At 39.2% G+C, this 19,594-nt stretch overlaps 1 protein-coding gene across 4 annotated transcripts in view; it reads left to right on the top strand.

Annotated features, from left to right (window-relative positions):
* HDHD2 (haloacid dehalogenase like hydrolase domain containing 2) overlaps positions 1-19,594 on the top strand; it is a 49,539-nt gene that overhangs the window by 13,884 nt on the left and 16,061 nt on the right. For 3 of the 4 annotated variants that reach the window (XM_019986674.2, XM_019986676.2, XM_019986675.2), the window contains exons 2-4: positions 913-1,023; positions 5,524-5,732; positions 11,982-12,066. In XM_019986674.2, the coding sequence (XP_019842233.1) occupies positions 923-1,023; positions 5,524-5,732; positions 11,982-12,066 (395 nt within the window). In that variant the 5' untranslated portion in view covers positions 913-922. Of the gene's footprint in view, positions 1-912; positions 1,061-5,523; positions 5,733-11,981; positions 12,067-19,594 lie in introns of those variants that run through there. The other variant, XM_070779004.1, reaches the window with a different exon arrangement.

Raw genomic sequence — 19,594 nt, 5'->3', positions numbered from 1 at the left:
TACCCTCTGATGTCCTCTTGCAACACCTACCAGCTTACTTGGGTTTCTCTTACCTTGGGCGTGGGGTATCTCTTCACAGCTGCTCCAGCAAAGCGCAGCCACTGCTCCTTACCTTGGACGAGGGGTATCTCCTCACCGCCGCCCTTCCTGACCTTCAATGTGGGATAGCTCCTCTAGGCCCTCCTGCGCCCACGCAGCCACCGCTCCTTGGACGTGGGGTTGGTCCTCCCAGCTGCCTCCCCTGGCCTCGGGCGTGGGGGTGTGGGGGCGTGGGGTTGGTCCTCCTGGCCACTGCCCCTGACCTCAGACGTGCGGTAACTCCTCTTGGCTGCCACCCTTCGGGCATGGGGTCCTCCCGGCTTTTGCCCCTGACCTTGGACATGGGGTAGCTCCTCTCGGCTGTGCTTAGTGCGCGGGTCGCAGCCGCCCACACTTAAGTGCGCTGGTCGCAGCCTCCTCACTGATCTACAAATACTAGTAGCTCTTTGGCCGTATATGCCACTTCAGGATATAAGGGTGAAGACTGGCGATTAGAACATTTTCATGGTACATAGCCAGAGCGGAAAAAGATTTTGCAAGTGATTTAGGGCTTCCTTCCATCCACCCATTCTTCAGAGTACATTTTCTCACACATAAAAATAGATGAATGAATTGGTCTGTGAAGAATTATTTCAAAAAATCTGAAGTAAATGTAACCCCTCTTTTAACATTTCCCCTAAGACTTAAAAAAAGACAAATTTATGGGTGAAATTTGGATTTTTTATTTTTAAAAAACATTTCTTTGCTACAAGAGAAGCAACTTAACATTAAGCAGTATCTTTCTAGATACGAGTGATATTTTGAAGTCTTACCAGGTTTTAATTGTCCATTGTTTCCTAAACTGTATTTTTAATTTCATTTGCTCTCTCCTAGGGAATGAAGGATGGCAACACGCCGTGCATTAAAAGCTGTTTTGGTCGATCTCAGTGGCACACTTCACATTGAAGATGCAGCTGTGCCAGGCGCACAGGAAGCTCTTAAAAGGCAAGCTATCCTCCACGTTCAGCTGACAAATATGTTTGTAAGTGCCATTTTGCCAAGGCAGATCATTAGCTGAATGGATGGCCTTAAGATGGCATTTCACCGATTTACCGCAGATACAGAAACTGCCTTGGGCTTAGCTGGAAAATGTATGCATTGTTGTGTCTTCCACACATTGTTCTCCAAGCCTTTTGTTAGGTTTGGCCTTTTGGTCTGTGTTTTTGCTCTTCATGTGTGTCTTTTTTCTAAGTAATGTAAATTTGGGAATGAAAGCTCGAGATTCGAAAATGTGGAATAAGTAGCACTGGAAAAATTGCAGATGAATCCTGGAATCACAAAATGAAACACACACATACACAAAGGCCTAGTTCTGCTCTTTCAGTTAAGACCTAGCGCTGAGTGTGCAGCTACTCAAATAAAATTTAATTAAGGGACTTGAAATTTTAGAATTATCTCCATTAACTAAATTTAATGCTTTTGAAGGTTGAAGATTGTCTTATATTTCTGATGCATCGATTACCTAAAGTCTAGATTTAAAAAATGCATATTATAGAAAAGCTTGTTAAAGTGAACGTGAATATTTGTTTCTGAGTATCCTGGAAAAAATACTCCTCAGGACAGTAGAACTGGGACTTCCTCGGTGGCTCAGTGATAAAGAATCCACCTGCTGGCACAGGAGACACAGGAGATGAGGGTTTGATCCCTGAGTCGATCCCCTGCAGGAGGAAATGGTAACGCACTCCAGTATTCTTGCCTGGAACCTTCCGTGGACCGAGGAGCCTGGTGGGCTGCAGTCCATGGGGTCGGACAGAGCTGGACACGACTGAGCACGCATGCATGACACAACTAGTAATGTTATTTAGCATCTTACCTTAAAATAATTTGAAGGAGGTTTTAAAGTCAGCAATACTTAGCATGTAGTGCTTTATCATTTTACACCTTACAGCATTCTTGGTCTGCTCTTATTCAGGGAATCTCATGACTAGTACCAGTGCCAGATGTTGTGGCAAGAGAGCAACACCGACTTGGTATTCTCTCCATGTGGGGCTTCAGCAAGTGTGAAAAGATGTTAGATGTGGTGGGCATCAGTTGGAAGCTATTGATGTAGCTGGGAGTCATGGTGTTCTTTTACAGGCGGACAGCAACATGTTGTTTAAGGCCCAAATTAAATGAGTTGGAGAGTGGGACTTTCTCTTGACTCCTTGCCATGGTCTTTCTCAGGATTTCTAGGGAAAAGGATACCTGTTTATCAGTTTGCTGTCCTGTTGGACAAGTGCTTGTACAGCTTCACAAATGAGCTTTCTGCTCTGGATTGATAGAAAAATCTAATTTCTGGTAAATAATGAATGACGTCTCTAAGTACATCTGTAACCTGTGAGCCTGCCATTCGGGAGGGGCCAGAGCCTACAAATTGTCCTCTCACTGGCACAGGCGGGTCTCCACCCCAGAGAGATCATATACTGTCACTGCCAGTTTTGGTTTCTATGGAAACAAATAGCTTTAGGGAAGTTAAGCGACCAGCAAAAAGAAAGGTTTTTTTTTTAATTGTTGTTAGAAATAATATGATCATTTCAGTACTTACACTTATTCATTTTTCAGATGATAGTTATATTAAAGTATTCAATTTCTTTTGAGAGATTTTAAGCACCTAAAACAAATTTAGTGTGTTTTTAGGCAAGGCTACCACACAGGTATTATAGAGATAATCATGATTATAATGAAATATTTAATCATATAAAGGTATTGAATGCTCTTTGAGTAAAAGCTTAAAAATCTCTTTTGTTATATTTTCTAGCTTATTTTAAATTATGGACAGTGCTTTTATGCCTTGTATCTGTTCGGGGCAGGCATAAAATATAAGGTGTACATGGCATGTGTGAGTGCTCAGTCATGTCCAGCTCTTTGCATCCTCATAGACTGTAGCCCGCCAAGCTCCTCTGTCCATGGAATTTCCCAGGCAAGAATACAAGACTGGCTTGCCATTTCCTACTCCAGGGGATCTTCCCAACCCAAGGATGGGACCCACGTCTCTTGCATCTTAAAGGCAAGAGACATTGGCAGATGGGTTCTTTACCACTGTGCCACCTGGGAAGCCCAACAGGGTATTAATATAAAATTTTTAATTGTAGGTAAATTAAAATTAGTTTTAGATTAAAACACTGTTGTTGTTCATTCGGTAAGTCGTCTCTGACTCCTTGCAAATCCCATGGACTGCAGCATACCTGTCCTTCACTATCTCCCGGAGTGTGCTCAAATTCATGTCCATTGAGTCTGTGATGCCATTCAACCATCTTATCCTCTGTTGCCCGCTTCTCCCCCTGCCCTCAGTCTTTCTCAGCATCAGGGTCTTTTCTGGTGAGTCAGCTCTTCACATCAGGTGGCCAAAGTATTGGAACTTCAGCTTTAGTATTAGTGCTTCAATGAATATTCAGGATTGATTTCTTATAGGATTGACTGGTTTGATCTCCTTGCTATCCAAGGGACTTTCAGGAGTCTTCTCCAGCACCAAAATTCTAAAACATCAACTCTTTGACATTCAGCTTTCTTTAGGGTCCAACTCTCACATCCATACATGACTACTGGAAAATATCATAGCTTTCACTATATGGACCTTTGTCGGCAAAGCGATGTCTCTGCTTTTTAGTATGCTGTCTAGGTTTGTCATTGCTTTTCTCCCAAGAAGCAAGCATCTTTTAATTTCATGGCTACAGTCACCATCTGCAGTGATTTTGGAGCCCAAGAAAAGAAAATCTGCCACTGTTGCCGCTTTTCCCCCATCTATTTGCCATGAAGTGATGGGACCAGATTCCATGATCTTATTTTTTCAAATATTGAGTTTCAAGCTATCTTTTTGACTTTCCTCTTTGACCCTCATCAAGCAGCATTTTAGTTCCTCTTCACTTTCTGCCATTAGGGTAGTATCATCTGCATATGTGAGATTGTTGATATTTCTCCTGGCACTCTTGAGTCCAGCTTGTGATTTATCCAGCCCAGCATTTCGCATGATGTACAAATTAAATAAGCAGGGTGACAATATATAGCCTTGTCATACTCCTTTCCCAATTTTGAACCAGTCCGTTGTTCCGTGTCTGGTTCTAAATGTTGCTTCTTTTTTAAAAAAACTGGTGCTTCCTGACCTGCATACAGATTTCTCAAGAAGCAGGTCACGTGGTCTGGTATTCCCATCTCTTTAAGAATGTTCCACAGTTTGTTGTGATCCACATATTCAAAGGCTTTAGTGTAGTTAGTGAAGCAGAGGTAGATGTTTTTGCTTTCTCTGTGATCCAGCAAATGTTGGCAATTTGACCCCTGGTTCCTCTGCTTTTTCTGAATACAGTTTATACATCTGTATGAAGTTCTCAGTTCACGTACTGTTGAAGCCTAGCTTGAAGGATTTTGAGCATTACCTTGCTAGCATGTGAAATGAGCACAATTGTGTGGTAGTTGAACATTCTTTGGCCATTGCCCTTCTTTGGGATTGGAATGAAAACTGACCTTTTCCAGTCCTGTGGCCACTGCTGAGTTTTCCAAATTTGCTGAAATACTGAAAGCAGCACTTTAACAGTATCATATTTTAGGATTTGAAATAGCTCAGCTGGAATTCCATCACCTCCACTAGCTTTGTTTGTAGTATTGCTTCCTGAGGCCCACTTGACTTCACACTCCAGGATGTCTGGCTCGAGGTGAGGGACCACATCATTGTGTAGGACCAGGAAAATATTGTGTTTTTTTTTTATTAAATCTGGACTATTATGAATTCTTTCTCTGATACCTGATTGCCAGTTTAGGTTCCAAGAAGTAGAGTATGAAATCAAAAGCAGATTATGAAATTTTGTATGAGATTTTACATACAAAATCCCATATGTACATAGTTAAAGGAGAAAGCACATTCTAGTATATCTATAAAAATGACATGTTTCTTTCTCCAAGTAGTTTCTCTTTGTAAACTTAGTAGCACATTAGGGCTTAGCCAGTGTCTAATTGGCTCAGAATAAAGAACTCTTGAGGTGTCCTCTGTCTCTTAGCATAGGGGGTCAGACCCTGTCCAGAATGCAGGCCAGAGTATTTGTCTCAGCCCTATAGCTGCCCAGCTGTGTACAGCTGAGCCCAGTCATTAATCCTGTAGGCCTGAGTTTTCTCTCCTTCAGAAGGTTACACTAGGTAGATAATCTCAAGATAACTTTCACCTCATTCTGTGAGTACAGTGGTTACTCAGCTTTGGGTCTTTGTTTTCACTTCTTTGCTTAAAACCTGGTAGTGAAATTCAGTTAAAAGTATAGAAGGCCCTTAAAAAGGTAGCCTTTATAGCCTTTGTAGATAAAGCGGCCCACAGGGTATGGATAAGCTGTAAGCAGTTTTGTATAGGTTATAAAACCTATTGGCCATAAAAACACTCAGTGACTTACCTTTCATTTTTTGACCTTTGGCAAGTGCTACCAAATTAGGTTTTATGGTGCTAGAATGTAAAAGCTGCCTGTTGACACCTGAATTATGCTTTTCCAGGTTACGTGCTACTTCTGTAATGGTTAGGTTTGTGACCAATACGACCAAAGAGAGCAAGCAAGACCTCTTGGAAAGATTGAAAAAACTGGAGTTTGATATCTCTGAAGATGAAATATTCACGTCTCTGACTGCAGCCAGAAACTTGGTAGAGCAGAAGCAAGTCCGACCCATGCTGCTGGTTGATGATCGGGCTCTACCTGATTTTAAAGGTAGGAGGCATTTGGAAAGATTTAAAAATTAGTTCTTGATATCTGCTTATAAGTCACTCTTAAAACTGGATGTTTGGAAGCATTTATTCAGATTTCCTCTTACTGAAATAGTCAACAGATATGGTGTTTCTCAAACCCTTTTTGACTGCCATCCACAGTAAGTGAAACCCATTGCATAGAAATTCAGGACATATGTATGTGTACTTGTACATGTTAAATAATACTTACTCTTACTGTGTGACATGTACTCTGTTTTCTATTTGGTTTGAAAAGTGAAAGTGTTAGTCACTCAGGACTCTGCAACCACATGGACTAGCCTGCCAGCCTCCTTTGTCCATGAAATTCTCCAGACAAGAATACTGGAATTGGTATCCATTCCCTTCTCTAGGGGATCTTCGCAACCCAGGGATCGAACCCAGGTCTCTTGCATTTCAGGAAAATTCTTTACCATCTGAGCCTCCAGGGAAGCCCATTTTCTGTTTGGTTTACTTGTGTAATTTTCATGCTGCTAAGAGCCATCCAGATTAGTTTCACAATCTACTGACGGATCATGGCCCACAGTTTGAAAAAGCACAAGTCAAGATTTCTCTGAGCATTGCTGTCCTCATTCCTGGAGCCACTGTATTAATTTGACTAGATAAATAACATGTTTAAAGATAGATGTCATTCTATATAGTGTGAAGCTTTTGCAATGACCATGAAATATTTTCAATCAAGGAAAAATAAAACTTTTCTCTTGGAAAAAGCCTAAAAACTCTGGAAAAATATCCTAGTGTTATGAAGCTTTGCCACATTGCTTCTTTTTATAGATGATAGAGTGAAGTACACAATATTGACAAAATAAGTATAAATTATAAATTCATAATTATAAAGCCATGTTATAGCTTTGTAAATAATAATCTGGAAACCTATGCATGGATAAATGCAGAACCTCAAAACTTATACTATCAGGAAATATAACTGTGTTATCAGTCAGAATTATTATTTGCAAGAAACGGGAATCAGCTTTGGCTGAATTAAATGAAAATAAATTTATTAAAAGATCTGATGGAATATAAAATGGCACAACTCCTGTGGAGAGGAAGTTGGCAGTAGCTCTCAAAATTTCTTGTGAAGCAGTACGGCCTTTTGTAGGACTGCATCTGCAAGATGTGGTGGCAAATATGTGTAAGGGCTTATGAATAAGGTTGTTCATTATGACCTTATTTGGACCTCATTATGACCTTACAAGACTGGGAACAACCCACATGTTCACTGGAAGAGACTGATTAAAACTAGGATATGTCCACAAAACGGGAGGAACGCTTTATGGCTGAAAGGCAAGTGATGACGAATTCTGTCTCAGTAAGGTATAGAAAAGCTTACACATTTTCTGTGTAAGAAAATGAGAGGGAAATGGCTATGGCTATAAAAGTATTTGTCTTATATTTGTGAAAGGAAGCTGAAGGAAGATAAGTGAAAAACTAGTAAAAATGGTTAAAGGGGGATGGCAGAAGGAGGAGATGTGATCTCTTTAAATAAAAGTATGTTATTATCTAGTTTTGATATTGGAACCAGGTGAATATTTTACATATTTAAAAGACAAAAAGTTAAAAACAAGCCAATCCCTAAAAACCAAAAACAGATCAAAACAAATGAACTGTATATAAAGTTGATGACATAACCACTCAAAGAATTACTTTACATGACTTTAAAATACAGTATTCTGATAGTTCATTCATAGGGCATAAATTGAAGGATAAAAGAACTGCAAAGAAACCTAAAACTGCGTTAGTAGTCTTAGTGTTTATTAGTAGTGTTGATGTTATTTTATAATTATAGATGCATTACAGGATAAAGTGGTAGTTATGCTAGTATTATTAGTACTCCAGACTTTAAGTGTAAGTGAAAAAAAATACAAATATAAAAATCAAATAAGGTGTGTGTTAATTTTGAATTAAAAATATTATGATCAACTCCCTTGTTCTTTTTAAAAATACGTACCATCTAGATCTAAAAAGGCGTAGAAGCAATGAAACCCTGTGGTCAAACTGTAGTGCTACTCTGATTTCCTACTTTAGTTCTGTGAAGAAATGAGAGATTCTGGATCCGCAGGGATTGTATGAGGCTGGGATAACTTAATTTTTAGCAAGGAAATTATTGAAAACTAATAAAGTCATGGCTAAAGGACACTGAAGCCAATTTGAAGGGATAATTTGAGAATCAAAAAGAATAATGATTGTAATAGATTGCAACACATCTTATATACAAAATGATTAAAATGATACTCAACCCCACAAAACTCATTGGTCACTATTGGAGGTTGTTAGGGCAGTAACTCCGGAGAATGCAAGGGCACCCCACACCAGTACTCCTGCCTGGAAAATCCCATGGACGGAGGAGCCTGGTAGGCTGCAGTCCATAGGATTGCTGAGGGTCGGACACGACTGAGCAACTTCACTTTCACTTTTCACTTTCATGTACTGGAGAAGGAAATGGCAACTCACTCCAGTGTTCTTGCCTGGAGAATCCCAGGGACGGGGGAGCCTGGTCGGCTGCCGTCTATGGGGTCACACAGAGTTGGACACGACTGAAGTGACTTACCAGCAGCAGCAGCAGGGCAGTAACTCATTCTGAAAATTGGCAAATGAAACAAGGATTTATCCTACCTTTCCTATTTTAACTGTATTTTAGAGTAACTAAACATTTGATGAGAGTAAGTTCTTTATAGAAGAGTTCTAGCTAGTAAATGCAGAAAGAGTGGCAGAATTAGAAAATCACATTTGCCAAACCCCAGTGAAATAGGCAACAGTGTCAACAGATTTTAAACACAGTAGGTGAAGAATTGATGAGGTTCAGAATGGAGGGATCATGCTGACACCACTTGAACCAGCTGATCAGTCTTAGCATCACTAGATGAACAGCCAGATCCCTTGTGCTTCGTGGTGTGATATAATAGAGCATCGCCTATGAGATAACCTTGCTTAGTAATTGAATGTGAACTTACAAAATCTCTAGATCCAGTTACTGGTTTGTATGAAATAATAAGAGTAAAGGAACAAATTAAATGATAATCATAAGCAACCAGTCGAATCCAGAAAGTAGGACTTTTTCCAAGATCTAGGTGCTTTAGTAGATAAGACTGACAGAAGACTGTTGCTGTAGAATGAGAAGTAAAGGATAATAATGAAATACTATATGTGGACCTTTTTGGGTGTCAAATTACATATCAGATATAAAAAGACGTTTTTGAGACATTTGGAGAGATTCAAATGTGGACTAGGTATTGAGTGATTAATAAGAATTATAACTGGGCTTCCCTAGTGGCTCAGTGGTAAAGACTCTGCCCGCCAATTCAGGATACACAGGTTCGATCCCTGATTCAGGTAGATCCCACATGCCATGGAGCAACTAAGCCCATGGGCCACAGCTGTTGAGCCTGTGCTCTCGATCCCGGGACAGCAACTAGTGAAGCCCATGCGCCCCAGAGCCCGTGCTTCTCAAGAGAAGCCACCTCAATAAGAACATAGCACAACTGGAGAGAAGCCCTGCTCTCTACAACTACAGAAAGGCCTACACACAGCAATGAAGACCCAGTGCAGCCAAAAATAAATGAATAAAAAATACTATCGTTAACTTTGATGGTATACTATTAAAGTGTTTTTTTTTTTTTTTAGGTCTTTATCAGTTAAAGATATATACTGAAATATGAAGGGGTGAGATGATGGATATCTGGGGTTTACTTTTCAAAGACTTTAGAAAATGGAGAGAATCATAGATATAATTGGCAAAATGTTCAGTTCAGTTCAGTCGCTCAGTTGTGTCCAACTCTTTGCAACCCCATGAATCATAGGACGCCAGGCCTCCCTGTCCATCACCATCTCCCGGAGTTCACTTAAACTCATGTCCATCGAGTCGGTGATGCCATCCAGCCATCTCATCCTCTGTCGTCCCCTTCTCCTCCTGCCCACAACCCCTCCCAGCATCAGAGTCTTTTCCAATGAGTCAACTCTTTGCGTGAGGTAGCCAAAGTACTGTTGCAAGAGGGCATCAGAGAGCTGCTGCTGCTGCTAAGTCTCTTCAGTTGTGTCCAACTCTGTGCAACCCCACAGATGGCAGTCCACCAGGCTCCCCTGTCCCTGGGATTCTCCAGGCAAGAACACTGGAGTGGGTTGCCATTTCCTTCTCCAGTGCATGAAAGTGAAAAGTGAAAGTGAAGTCGCTCAGTCGTGTCTGACTCCTAGCGACCCCATGGACTGCAGCCCACCAGGCCCCTCCATCCATGGAATTTTCCAGGCAAGAGTACTGGAGTGGGGTGCCATTGCCTTCTCCACATCAGAGGGCAGACACACTGAAACCATAATCACAGAAAACTAGTCAATCTAATCACACTAGGACCACAGCCTTGTCTAACTCAGTGAAACTTAGCCATGCCCTGTGGGGCCACCCAAGACGGGCGGGTCATGGTGGAGAGGTCTGACAGAATGTGGTCCACTGGAGAAGGGAATGGCAAACCACTTCAGTATTCTTGCCTTGAGAACCCCATGAACAGTATGAAAAGGCAAAATGTTGGTGACTGCTAAAGCTGGGTGATAGATACATCAGGACTCATTATGAGCTAGTCTTTCCATTTTTTAACATCATTTATGTGTCTGCAACAACAAAAAAGACTGTTTGGGTGGCCTGTAGAACTAACCACCCAGTGGGGGCTGGGGTAGGCCTCCGGGGTTGTGGCCCAGGAGCAGTATGCAGCCCCTCGCGTGCAGAGCTGATTGGGTGTCCCCAGTGTGCCTCTGCACACTGCCCTCTGCAGCTGGCTTGTTGACCCCAGCGGCACTGGAGACTGGAAGTTCCAGTTTGCCCTCCTGCCTCAGAATTTCCAGTGGCATTCTCCCAGTTGCTTTACGTTCCTAGCTTCCACTGAAGAGCCTGGGGTGGGCGCTTTTGATTGGCAGAACCTCTGTCTCAAGCCAGTACCCATAGCTGCAGAGAGGCTGGAAATACAAGTAGGCAGTGTTTTCAAGAGAGGGTGAGATCTGCTCCTCACCAAGCCTTATGAGCTAGTGGATTCCCCGGCTATGAAAATGATATTCAGAAACTGGGCTGCCAAAAATAATGACACATACACTCTGTAATTAGTATATTTATGTTTCTGGGCCAGCTGAAGTACTGCAAAACAGTCTTTTATCCAGACCTTTTACTTTATTTGAAGAAAGATTCTGGTTGTGCAGCAGTGAGCTAGAGTTGGCACATCTAAGCAGAATCCCTGGTCTGGAAGAAATCTTTGTTATTTAGTGTAAGACTGAACTTGCAACATGGAAATACCCAGAGTCGATGGGTTTTTGAAGGGAATGGAAATATCTTGGCTAATATTGAATATCTTAGCTAGTGGTAGATGGAGAAAATAAAAAGTATACAAAAACTTCAGCTTTTCACTATAGCCATTGATTTTATTTTCACCCTTCAACAAGCTGTAACCAATTACTCAGTACTCGTGGCTGCCAGTTAGGAGGGAATTGAAAATCTTGACTATCTGCTCTTTCTACTACTTCTCCTCACATTTTGGTAGAATTGATAATGAGAATGCTTAAAGGCAGGCAATAAGAGAGGCAAATAGGAATCGGCATATGAATAATGCACAGACCCTTCAATCAGAGTTTTAATAACTGTGATGGTGAATACCCTCGTTTGGTTCTTGTATCTAAGGTCTTGTCATCAGGTACCAAGGCCTTAAAAGATGTTTTCATTATAGAAGGATATTTGTGGAACTAAATGTGGATTAGGTGTCGTGTAGAAAGCTGTAGGATCTACAGTGCATCCTGTGTTTATCACGACTGTGTGTGCCTCAGCTATGTGGCTCAGAAAGTCTAATTTTCTTTGCCTCTTAGCTTTCCAGTCCCTCATCAGTTGCTATTGATCTGATAGCTCATAGAGAACTGTGGCTGTTCTTGATGATTTTAATGAGTAAAGCTTTTTGAAGTTACAAATTGTTACTTGTTTGAGAACATCAGGTTACAAGTTTTAGTTCAGATCTTCTAGTTACTCAATAGCTGTAAGACTGCAAAAGTAATATACAAAACTACTAGGAGATCTTTTTTTTTCTTTTAAGTATAGCTCATACTTCCAAAGTATACTGGGCAGGATAATCTCTTAAACTTCAGATTATTGCTACAACAAAAATTCGGACTTGGTTGCCTAAAACTGCTTTATTATAAACTGTGACATTACTGTTAATTGCATTTTTCAGTAATTTTTTCTTCACATTTTCAGGAATACAGACAAGCGATCCTAATGCTGTGGTCATAGGACTGGCACCAGAACATTTTCATTATCAAATTCTAAATCAAGCCTTCCGGTGAGTCTTTAGCTATTTATTTTTCATGTGATCATATACTCACTTCTTCTCTTCTTTTTCTTTTCTTTAAATAATTTTATTCATATATTTATTTATTTTTGGCTGTGCTGGGTCTTCATTGCTGTGTGAGCTTTCTCTAGTTGTGGTGAGCAGGGGCTACCCTCTGGTTCTGGTGAGAGGGCTTCTCATTGAGGTGCTTCTCTCGTGGAGCACAGGCTCTGTGGCATGTGGACTTCAGTAGTTGGGGCTCCTGGGCTCTGGTGCACGGGCTTAGTTGCTCTGAGGCATGTGGGATCTTCCCCGTCACAGATCGAACCTGTGTCTCCTGCATTGGAAGACAAATTCTTTACAACTGAGCCACCAGGCAAGACCCCCTTCTTCTCAAGTCTTTGTCATGTAAGGTTATACATGTTTTACTTTCGGCCACCTAGATTGTACATGAGAACAAATATCTTAAAGATCACTTCAAGATCAATGTTAAATAATATTTATTACTGTCTTAGGTTTTTTTTTAATTATCAATATGTTAAAACGCAGTTATCACTGCGGTTTTTCTGGTTTATAGGATCAATATTCTGGGGCAGAAATTCACAGTCAAATTGCAGCTCTTAAGCTCAGAGTTTTATCTCTTATTGTCACTCCTGTGACTCTTCACTAACTGTGATCTCTGAAGGAAAATAATATCCAGGCTGACTCACCCATAATAGTAAATGTGATTCTCCCTCCAGTGAGAATCCAGGCTACCAAAAAAAGTTGTCAGGTTTGACCATAGTTTCAAAGAAAGTATTTGATGAGTGATAATGGTTGGATGATCTGGGATTTGGGGCAGTAGGGAAGAAGAAAATTAAGTTCTGGTAGTGTCAACACGACTTGATGGACAGTTGGGTCAGGGGTGAAGTAGAACAGTGAGTCAGGGAGGACATCGAGATGTCTAAGTGTGTGTAATGGAGAATGTGTTCTGTGTGGGCTCAGGAGGTGATGCGTTTAGGGTGAGGTCCTTTGAACTGTGGGCCTCTAAGTGGAGGTGTTCCAGTGGCTGTTGGTAGAAATTGGAGAACCAGGTAAAATGTTATAAATCTTCTCTTGCGTGTGTGTGTTTTACCTGTAGGACCTTCTCACTGCTGTTTCCAAAAGGCAAGCTGCATACTGGTTCTACTTCCTAAAATAAATTGAATCAAAATTTATTTGCAAATCTGCTCTAGAGTGAGACTGATTTAATTTTTCCCCTTGGATTTTTCATTTTTATAAACTTTTCATTTTTTATCTTGCCTTTTACTTGTTGGATATTAAGCAGTGTGATTTGCCTTTAAATTTATGACAAGTTAAGTAGTCCTACACATTGCATAGATGTACTTTAACTTAAAAAAGATTTCTTTAACAGCTTAGTAAATTTTTGGAATTTAACATCATTTTCTTACCAGTGCAAAGGTGTTCAAGAATCACTCTAACTTATACTTGATGTAGAATTCACTTCTTGATGTAAATATATGTCCTAGAATCAGAATGTTAAAACTTGTTACAAGGTTCACACATCTGGGCACATTATTTGATCTTGAAGATGGCTGTCCTCATGTACAGTCTGTGTGGCCGGAAATAACACTACTGAATGCACTTTTGTCTGTGACTCTCAGTGTCTGTGATAGTCAAGCCTTCATTTAAATAAAAACAAATTCACTTTTATAATTGCTCAGACATTATTTCCCAGAGATCCACTACTATGCCAGATAACTTGAGTATTAAAATTTCTTTCCTTCACCTACTTCAGTTTTCTGTTCTAGCTTCTTTGGGGATAGAGGTACAAGGGGATTATCTCACCTGCTCCTTAAGTAAGGTTTGTAACTATACCAAAAGCAGTTTTCATTTGAAATGGAGAATCTGCTATTATTTCTTCCTTCCGAGTTTACCCCCTACTACATTTTATTCAGTTCTTGAACCACAGAATTCAAGGAAAAGGTATTGATTGATTTTAGCTGGTAATTTGGGAAGGACATATTTAATAGGAAGTTGGGAGGTCTCTGTCTTAGATAAATACTAGACTCAGGGTAATAAAAATGTATGTTGACATAATACTGACTTTGTAATTGCTCGGATGCTGTCTTAATTAGTACACTTCCCTAACCATATTGATTTTTTTAAACACTACATTTTAAAGCATTATAGTGCACTTATAAGTCAACTCTAATTTCACAAATGCACTTAACAGCTGGTTGGAAAGTTAACAGAAGGATTGTAGGTCTTGCCCTTCTTTGCATATTGATGTCTCCACAGAGACTATGCCTTCCAACCAATGACTACAGCTGTTTGGATTGTGAGTGGCAAATATAGACATCTCAGATGAACCACCAATTAGTTAAATTACTATTCAGGTTTATAATGAGAATATACATTGGATTTTAAATCCTGTTGCATTGAATACTAGCTTTAGAGGCATATTACCCATAGGCAAATACATCAGCCTTCCATGTTACACAAATATGTCTAAAATGTCTGAATAAAATTGAGAGCACTGAATTTTAAAGGATTGATTTTAGGGAAGGATAGGAACCACCAGTAGGGAATAGAGGTGATTTGGGTTTGGAGTCTATGAGACATTCAAATCCTAAAAGCCACTGATGTCTTTTTTCCTTTTGCCTAGTACTAAAAGGTATACAGCCATGAAATTAAAAGACGCTTACTCCTTGGAAGGAAAGTTATAACCAACCTAGATAGCATATTAAAAAGCAGAGATATTACTTTGCCAACAAAGGTCCGTCTAGTCAAGGCTATGGTTTTTCCTGTGGTCATGTATGGATGTGAGAGTTGGACTGTGAAGAAAACTGAGCACCAAAGAATTGATGCTTTTGAATGTGGCGTTGGAAAAGACTCTTGAGAGTCCCTTGGACTGCAAAGATATCCAACCACTCCATTCTAAAGGAGACCAGTCCTGGGTGTTCATTGGAAGGACTAATGCTGAGGCTGAAACTCCAATACTTTGGCCACCTCATGCAAAGAGTTGACTCATTGGAAAATACCCTGATGCTGGGAGGGACTGGGGGCAGGAGGAGAAGGGGACGACAGAGGATAAGATGGCTGGATGGCATTATTGACTAGATGGACGTGAATCTGGGTGAACTCCGAGAGTTGGTGATGGACAGGGAGGCCTGGAGTGCTGCGATTCATGGGGTCGCAAAGAGTCAGACACGACTGAGTGACTGAACTGAACTGAAAAGGTATAAAGTATAATATAATAAATACCCATATGTCTATCAACCAATTTAAGAAATATAAGTTATCAACATGTTTGCTATCCCATATGTATCCCTCCTCAATTTTGTTAGCCAAAGCCCAAAAGTAATCCGGATTGTGAATTTTGTGTTTATTATTGCATTTCTTTATACTTGTAACACATACATAAGTATTTCTGGACAATATATAATATTATCTTGCATGTTTTATACTTTATATATTCATCAGTTTGCTTTCTTCTCTAGAAACAATGTATAATTCATCAATATGAATACCTGTAGGTCTAGTTCATTCATTTTCTCAGTTGTCTTATACCACCTTGTAGGAAGGTCTTTTTTTATCTTCTGATGTATTAGGGGAAAAAAGCTTGAGCATTTTAGTAATGGACCAATTTTAATTAAATTTGATGTTATCTATTAGGAGAAATGCTACCTGGGTAAGCAGATCACTTAATCTAAATGAACTTAGCATTAACAAGCCCAAAAATAAGTAATACATCATTGTGGAAATTTTGAAATGCTCAAAAAAGAAATGTGAATAAACAGAATTACTCATGATTCTCCACCTAAGAGATCGACAATTAATATTTTAACATATGACTAGTTTGATCGACAATTAATATTTTAACATACGACTAGTTTGTTTCCAGGAACATATATATAGCCAAAACTGAGAATGTATATATGCTGTGTGGTTACTTGCCTTTTAAGTTTTTCTATATGCTTAAATATTCTTCTAAAACATACTTGATTCCCAGAGCATTTTCCACTTTAAAAAGTGTCGTGCATTTCTGATTGTTGGTTATTTCCAGGTTTTATGAGTTAAATTTTAAAAAAAACTTCTGAACATGTTTGTTAAGCAATGGTTATGTTTCCATAACATGTTTTCTCAGAAGTATAGTTGTGAGATCCCAGGAATTTTGGGAAAAAACTACATGGAATTGCTTAACCTAAGAAAAGTTCACAGAAAAAAATATTTTCTAAATTAAGAGCAGCTGTTCTCCGGCTTCTCTAGGAGCTTATTAAAATGTTGTTACAACTAAAGTGACATCATAGCTTTCATATTTAAATGCAGAGATGAAGGCTGCTTAAAAAAAAAGTTTTATGTTTTGAACACTTTGTTAATGACTTCTTTCCTATAATTGTTACAAGGTATGAGAATCCTTCTGAAGTCTTAGAGGTATGCAGAAACCAGTTTCTCCTGTGTTTTGGGAAGAAATTCTTATCCCCATAAATGGTTTCTGTTGAATGTTGGATTGCTTTCCTTTCCCCTTCTCATTAAGAAAAATAAAAAGTTTTATATTTAATATATTCAGTTCCTTAGAAAGGGAGGAGGAGAAGGGGAGGGGAAAAAACTCAACAGAAACCAGTTTCTGCTGCCTTTGTACCACAACTCCTGAATCTTTTCTGAGAGCCCTGGCATAAGGAATTCTAGAACAGTGTGGCAGCAGGGCTTAAATTAGAAATATTTCTTTGGGCTTTTTCCATTTTGAAAGAGCTGACTGCTATGCAGTCTTTTTAATTAAAGTCCAAACTATAAAAATAAAACACTCCGGAGATAAGAAATTGTTGAAGACTTAAGAACTTGAGTTATTTAAAGCGTTCCATTAGTACATGCAGAAGAACAACTTTATATGCCAATTTGAAGATCACGGAATACCGAATTGAGTTTAATGTCAGTTACTACTCATTTTTTAATTAACTGGGAGATTCTTTTATGATCAAGGCAACTCTTGCCACTCGTAAGCGAAAGGTTTAGGTGAGTAAACTACATAAATACAGTATTACTGATCTTTTAAAATTTGATGTATAATCTATACAGTAAATTATACAGATTGTCAGTGTACAACTCAGTAAAAATTGACACATAGATACAGCAGCATAACCCCCACTCTGATGAAGATACAAAACATTTCCAGCACCCTAAAAGGTTCTCTATGCTAGTCAGTACCACACCGTCCTCAGGGAAACCGTTACTCTGACTTCTGTCAATATTGCAAGTTTTCAATCTTCATATGATTGAAATCATACAGTTGTAGCATTTTTTTTATTTTGGTCTGCTTTTCAGATTTATCCAGGCTGTTGCATGTAGCAGTACTGTGTTTTTGTTTTGTTTGTTCTTTATTTTTCTTGTGGTATTGTAGTCTGTTGTATGGCAATTCCACAATTTATTCGATCAATAACGGACATTTGGATTTTTCCATTTTTGGCTCTTAAGAAAGCTTCTATGAACATTCGTCTACATGTTTTTTGGGGACATACCCATTTATTTCTTTGGGGTCTTTATCTGGGAAATTACTGGATAATAGATAAGTGCCTGCTTAGCTTTAGTCAATATTGCTAAGTAATTTTACACAGTGATTTTATGGAGTCATACGTTCCCACTAGCTATGAACCAGAGTTCCACCAGTCTCTCCTTAGTCTGTGTCACTATGGCTATTCTTTCTGGTGTGTATAGTGGTATCTTACTGGGTTTTAATTTGTATTTCCCTAGTGAGTAATGTTGCTGAAGCCTTTTCACATACTTACTGGCCATTGGGTAACTTGTTTTGTGATCTCCCCATTCAAATGTTTTCTCCTTTCTGAAGCTTGTAGTTTTCTTAGAGGTTTGTTGAAGTCCTGTGTGTGTTGTGTATACAAGTCTTTGGTTGGATATATGTCCTACAGATATCTTATTTCTGTCGGTGGTTTGCATTCTCTTAATTGTATGAGAACAGGACATTTTTAATTTTGATGGAGTCTAATTTGTCGGTATTTTCTTCTGTTGTGCTTAACCCACCTCAGGGTCATGAAGATACTCTCCGTATGTTTTCTTCTGCAAGCTTTATTGTTCTACCGTTAGCAGTTAGGTCTAGGGCTTGTTTTGAATGGATTTTTATGAATTGTGTGAAGTAAATTTCACTTTTTTCTTTACAGATATCCTGTTGTTTCTGTAACATTTACTGCGTCAGATCCATTCTTTCAAGAGCCTCACAGAATTGCAGTGACATTTTAGTGCTTTGACATAAATCAAGTGACTATGTAAGTGTGGCTCTGTTTCACATTTGTGCAGTTCCACACTGTCTTGGATACTACAGCTTTATAATAAATCTTAATGTCTGGTAGTATACATTCTTTAACTCAGTCCTTTTTAAGATTCTACATCCTTTCCATGTGAATTTTGGAATCAACTTGTCTGTTTCTACCAAAAAGGCTCACTAGGAGTTTGATTGGTCCTTCATTATTAAATCTACAGATTTGGGTAGAACTTACTGAATAATAGTGTGCTGCCAGTGTATGAAAATGGAATATATCTCCATTTATTTAGATTTTATTTTTACATTTTTCAGCAGTATGGGTTTTTTTTTTTTTTCTAGAGTACATTTTCTAGAGTATGGGTTAGTTATTTTGTTAAGTTAATCTTTCTATTTCCTGTTTGATGTGATTGTAAGTAGTATTTTGTTAATTTTGTTTTTAATTGTTCATTGCTAATATGGAGAAATATGATTGAGATTTTGTATGTTAACCTTGTGTTTATTCATTGACCTTCTTACATTCACTTGCTAATTCTAATAATTTATTTGTAAAATCTTTTGAATTGAATTTTCTACATAGATAATTGTGTCAACCACAAATAATGACAATTTTACTTCTCCCCTACCAGTCTTTGTATTTTCATTTGTTTTTCTTTATTATACTCTCTGGGACCCCAACTACAATACCAAACAGAAGTGGTGATAGTGGGTAGCCTACTATAAGTGAGAAAATTGCTGTGTTAATATGACACTGGAGATATTCTGGGGGTTTCAATTAAGTGTTGATGGGATTCTCTCTTGATATATTTAATGATTTGCTGTTGTTTTGATTTGAACTTTTAGTAGTTTGTGTTGTTAGATTGATTGGTGTTCGTTTTAATTGTATTGAATGTCAAGGTTTTTTGTTGTTGTTCTGGTTTTTTTGAGAGGTGTGTGCGGGGTCTTTGATGCTGCATGCTGGCTTCTCTGGTTGTGGCAAGTGGGGGTGCTTTCAGGCTGTGGTGCGCAGGCTTCTCATTGCCGTGGTTTCTCTCGTTGCAGAGCATGGGCTCCAGGGAACGGGCTCTGTAGTTGGGCACAGGCTTAGCTGCCCCACCGCAGGCGGAGTCTTCCCAGACCAGGGATCAAACCCATGTCCCCTGCGTTGGCAGGCAGACTTGTAACCACTGGACTACCAGGGAAGTCCATGAAGGTGAAGATTTGGGCATCATCTAGTTGTTGTTCTCAACTCTGGACATTTTTGCTCCCAGGGGGACATTTGCCATTGTTTGGAGACATTGTTGGTTGTCA

Source organism: Bos indicus, chromosome 24 (assembly GCF_029378745.1).
Source record: "Bos indicus isolate NIAB-ARS_2022 breed Sahiwal x Tharparkar chromosome 24, NIAB-ARS_B.indTharparkar_mat_pri_1.0, whole genome shotgun sequence".
Lineage (NCBI taxonomy): Eukaryota > Metazoa > Chordata > Mammalia > Artiodactyla > Bovidae > Bos > Bos indicus.
This window is presented reverse-complemented; position numbering and strand designations above follow the sequence as displayed.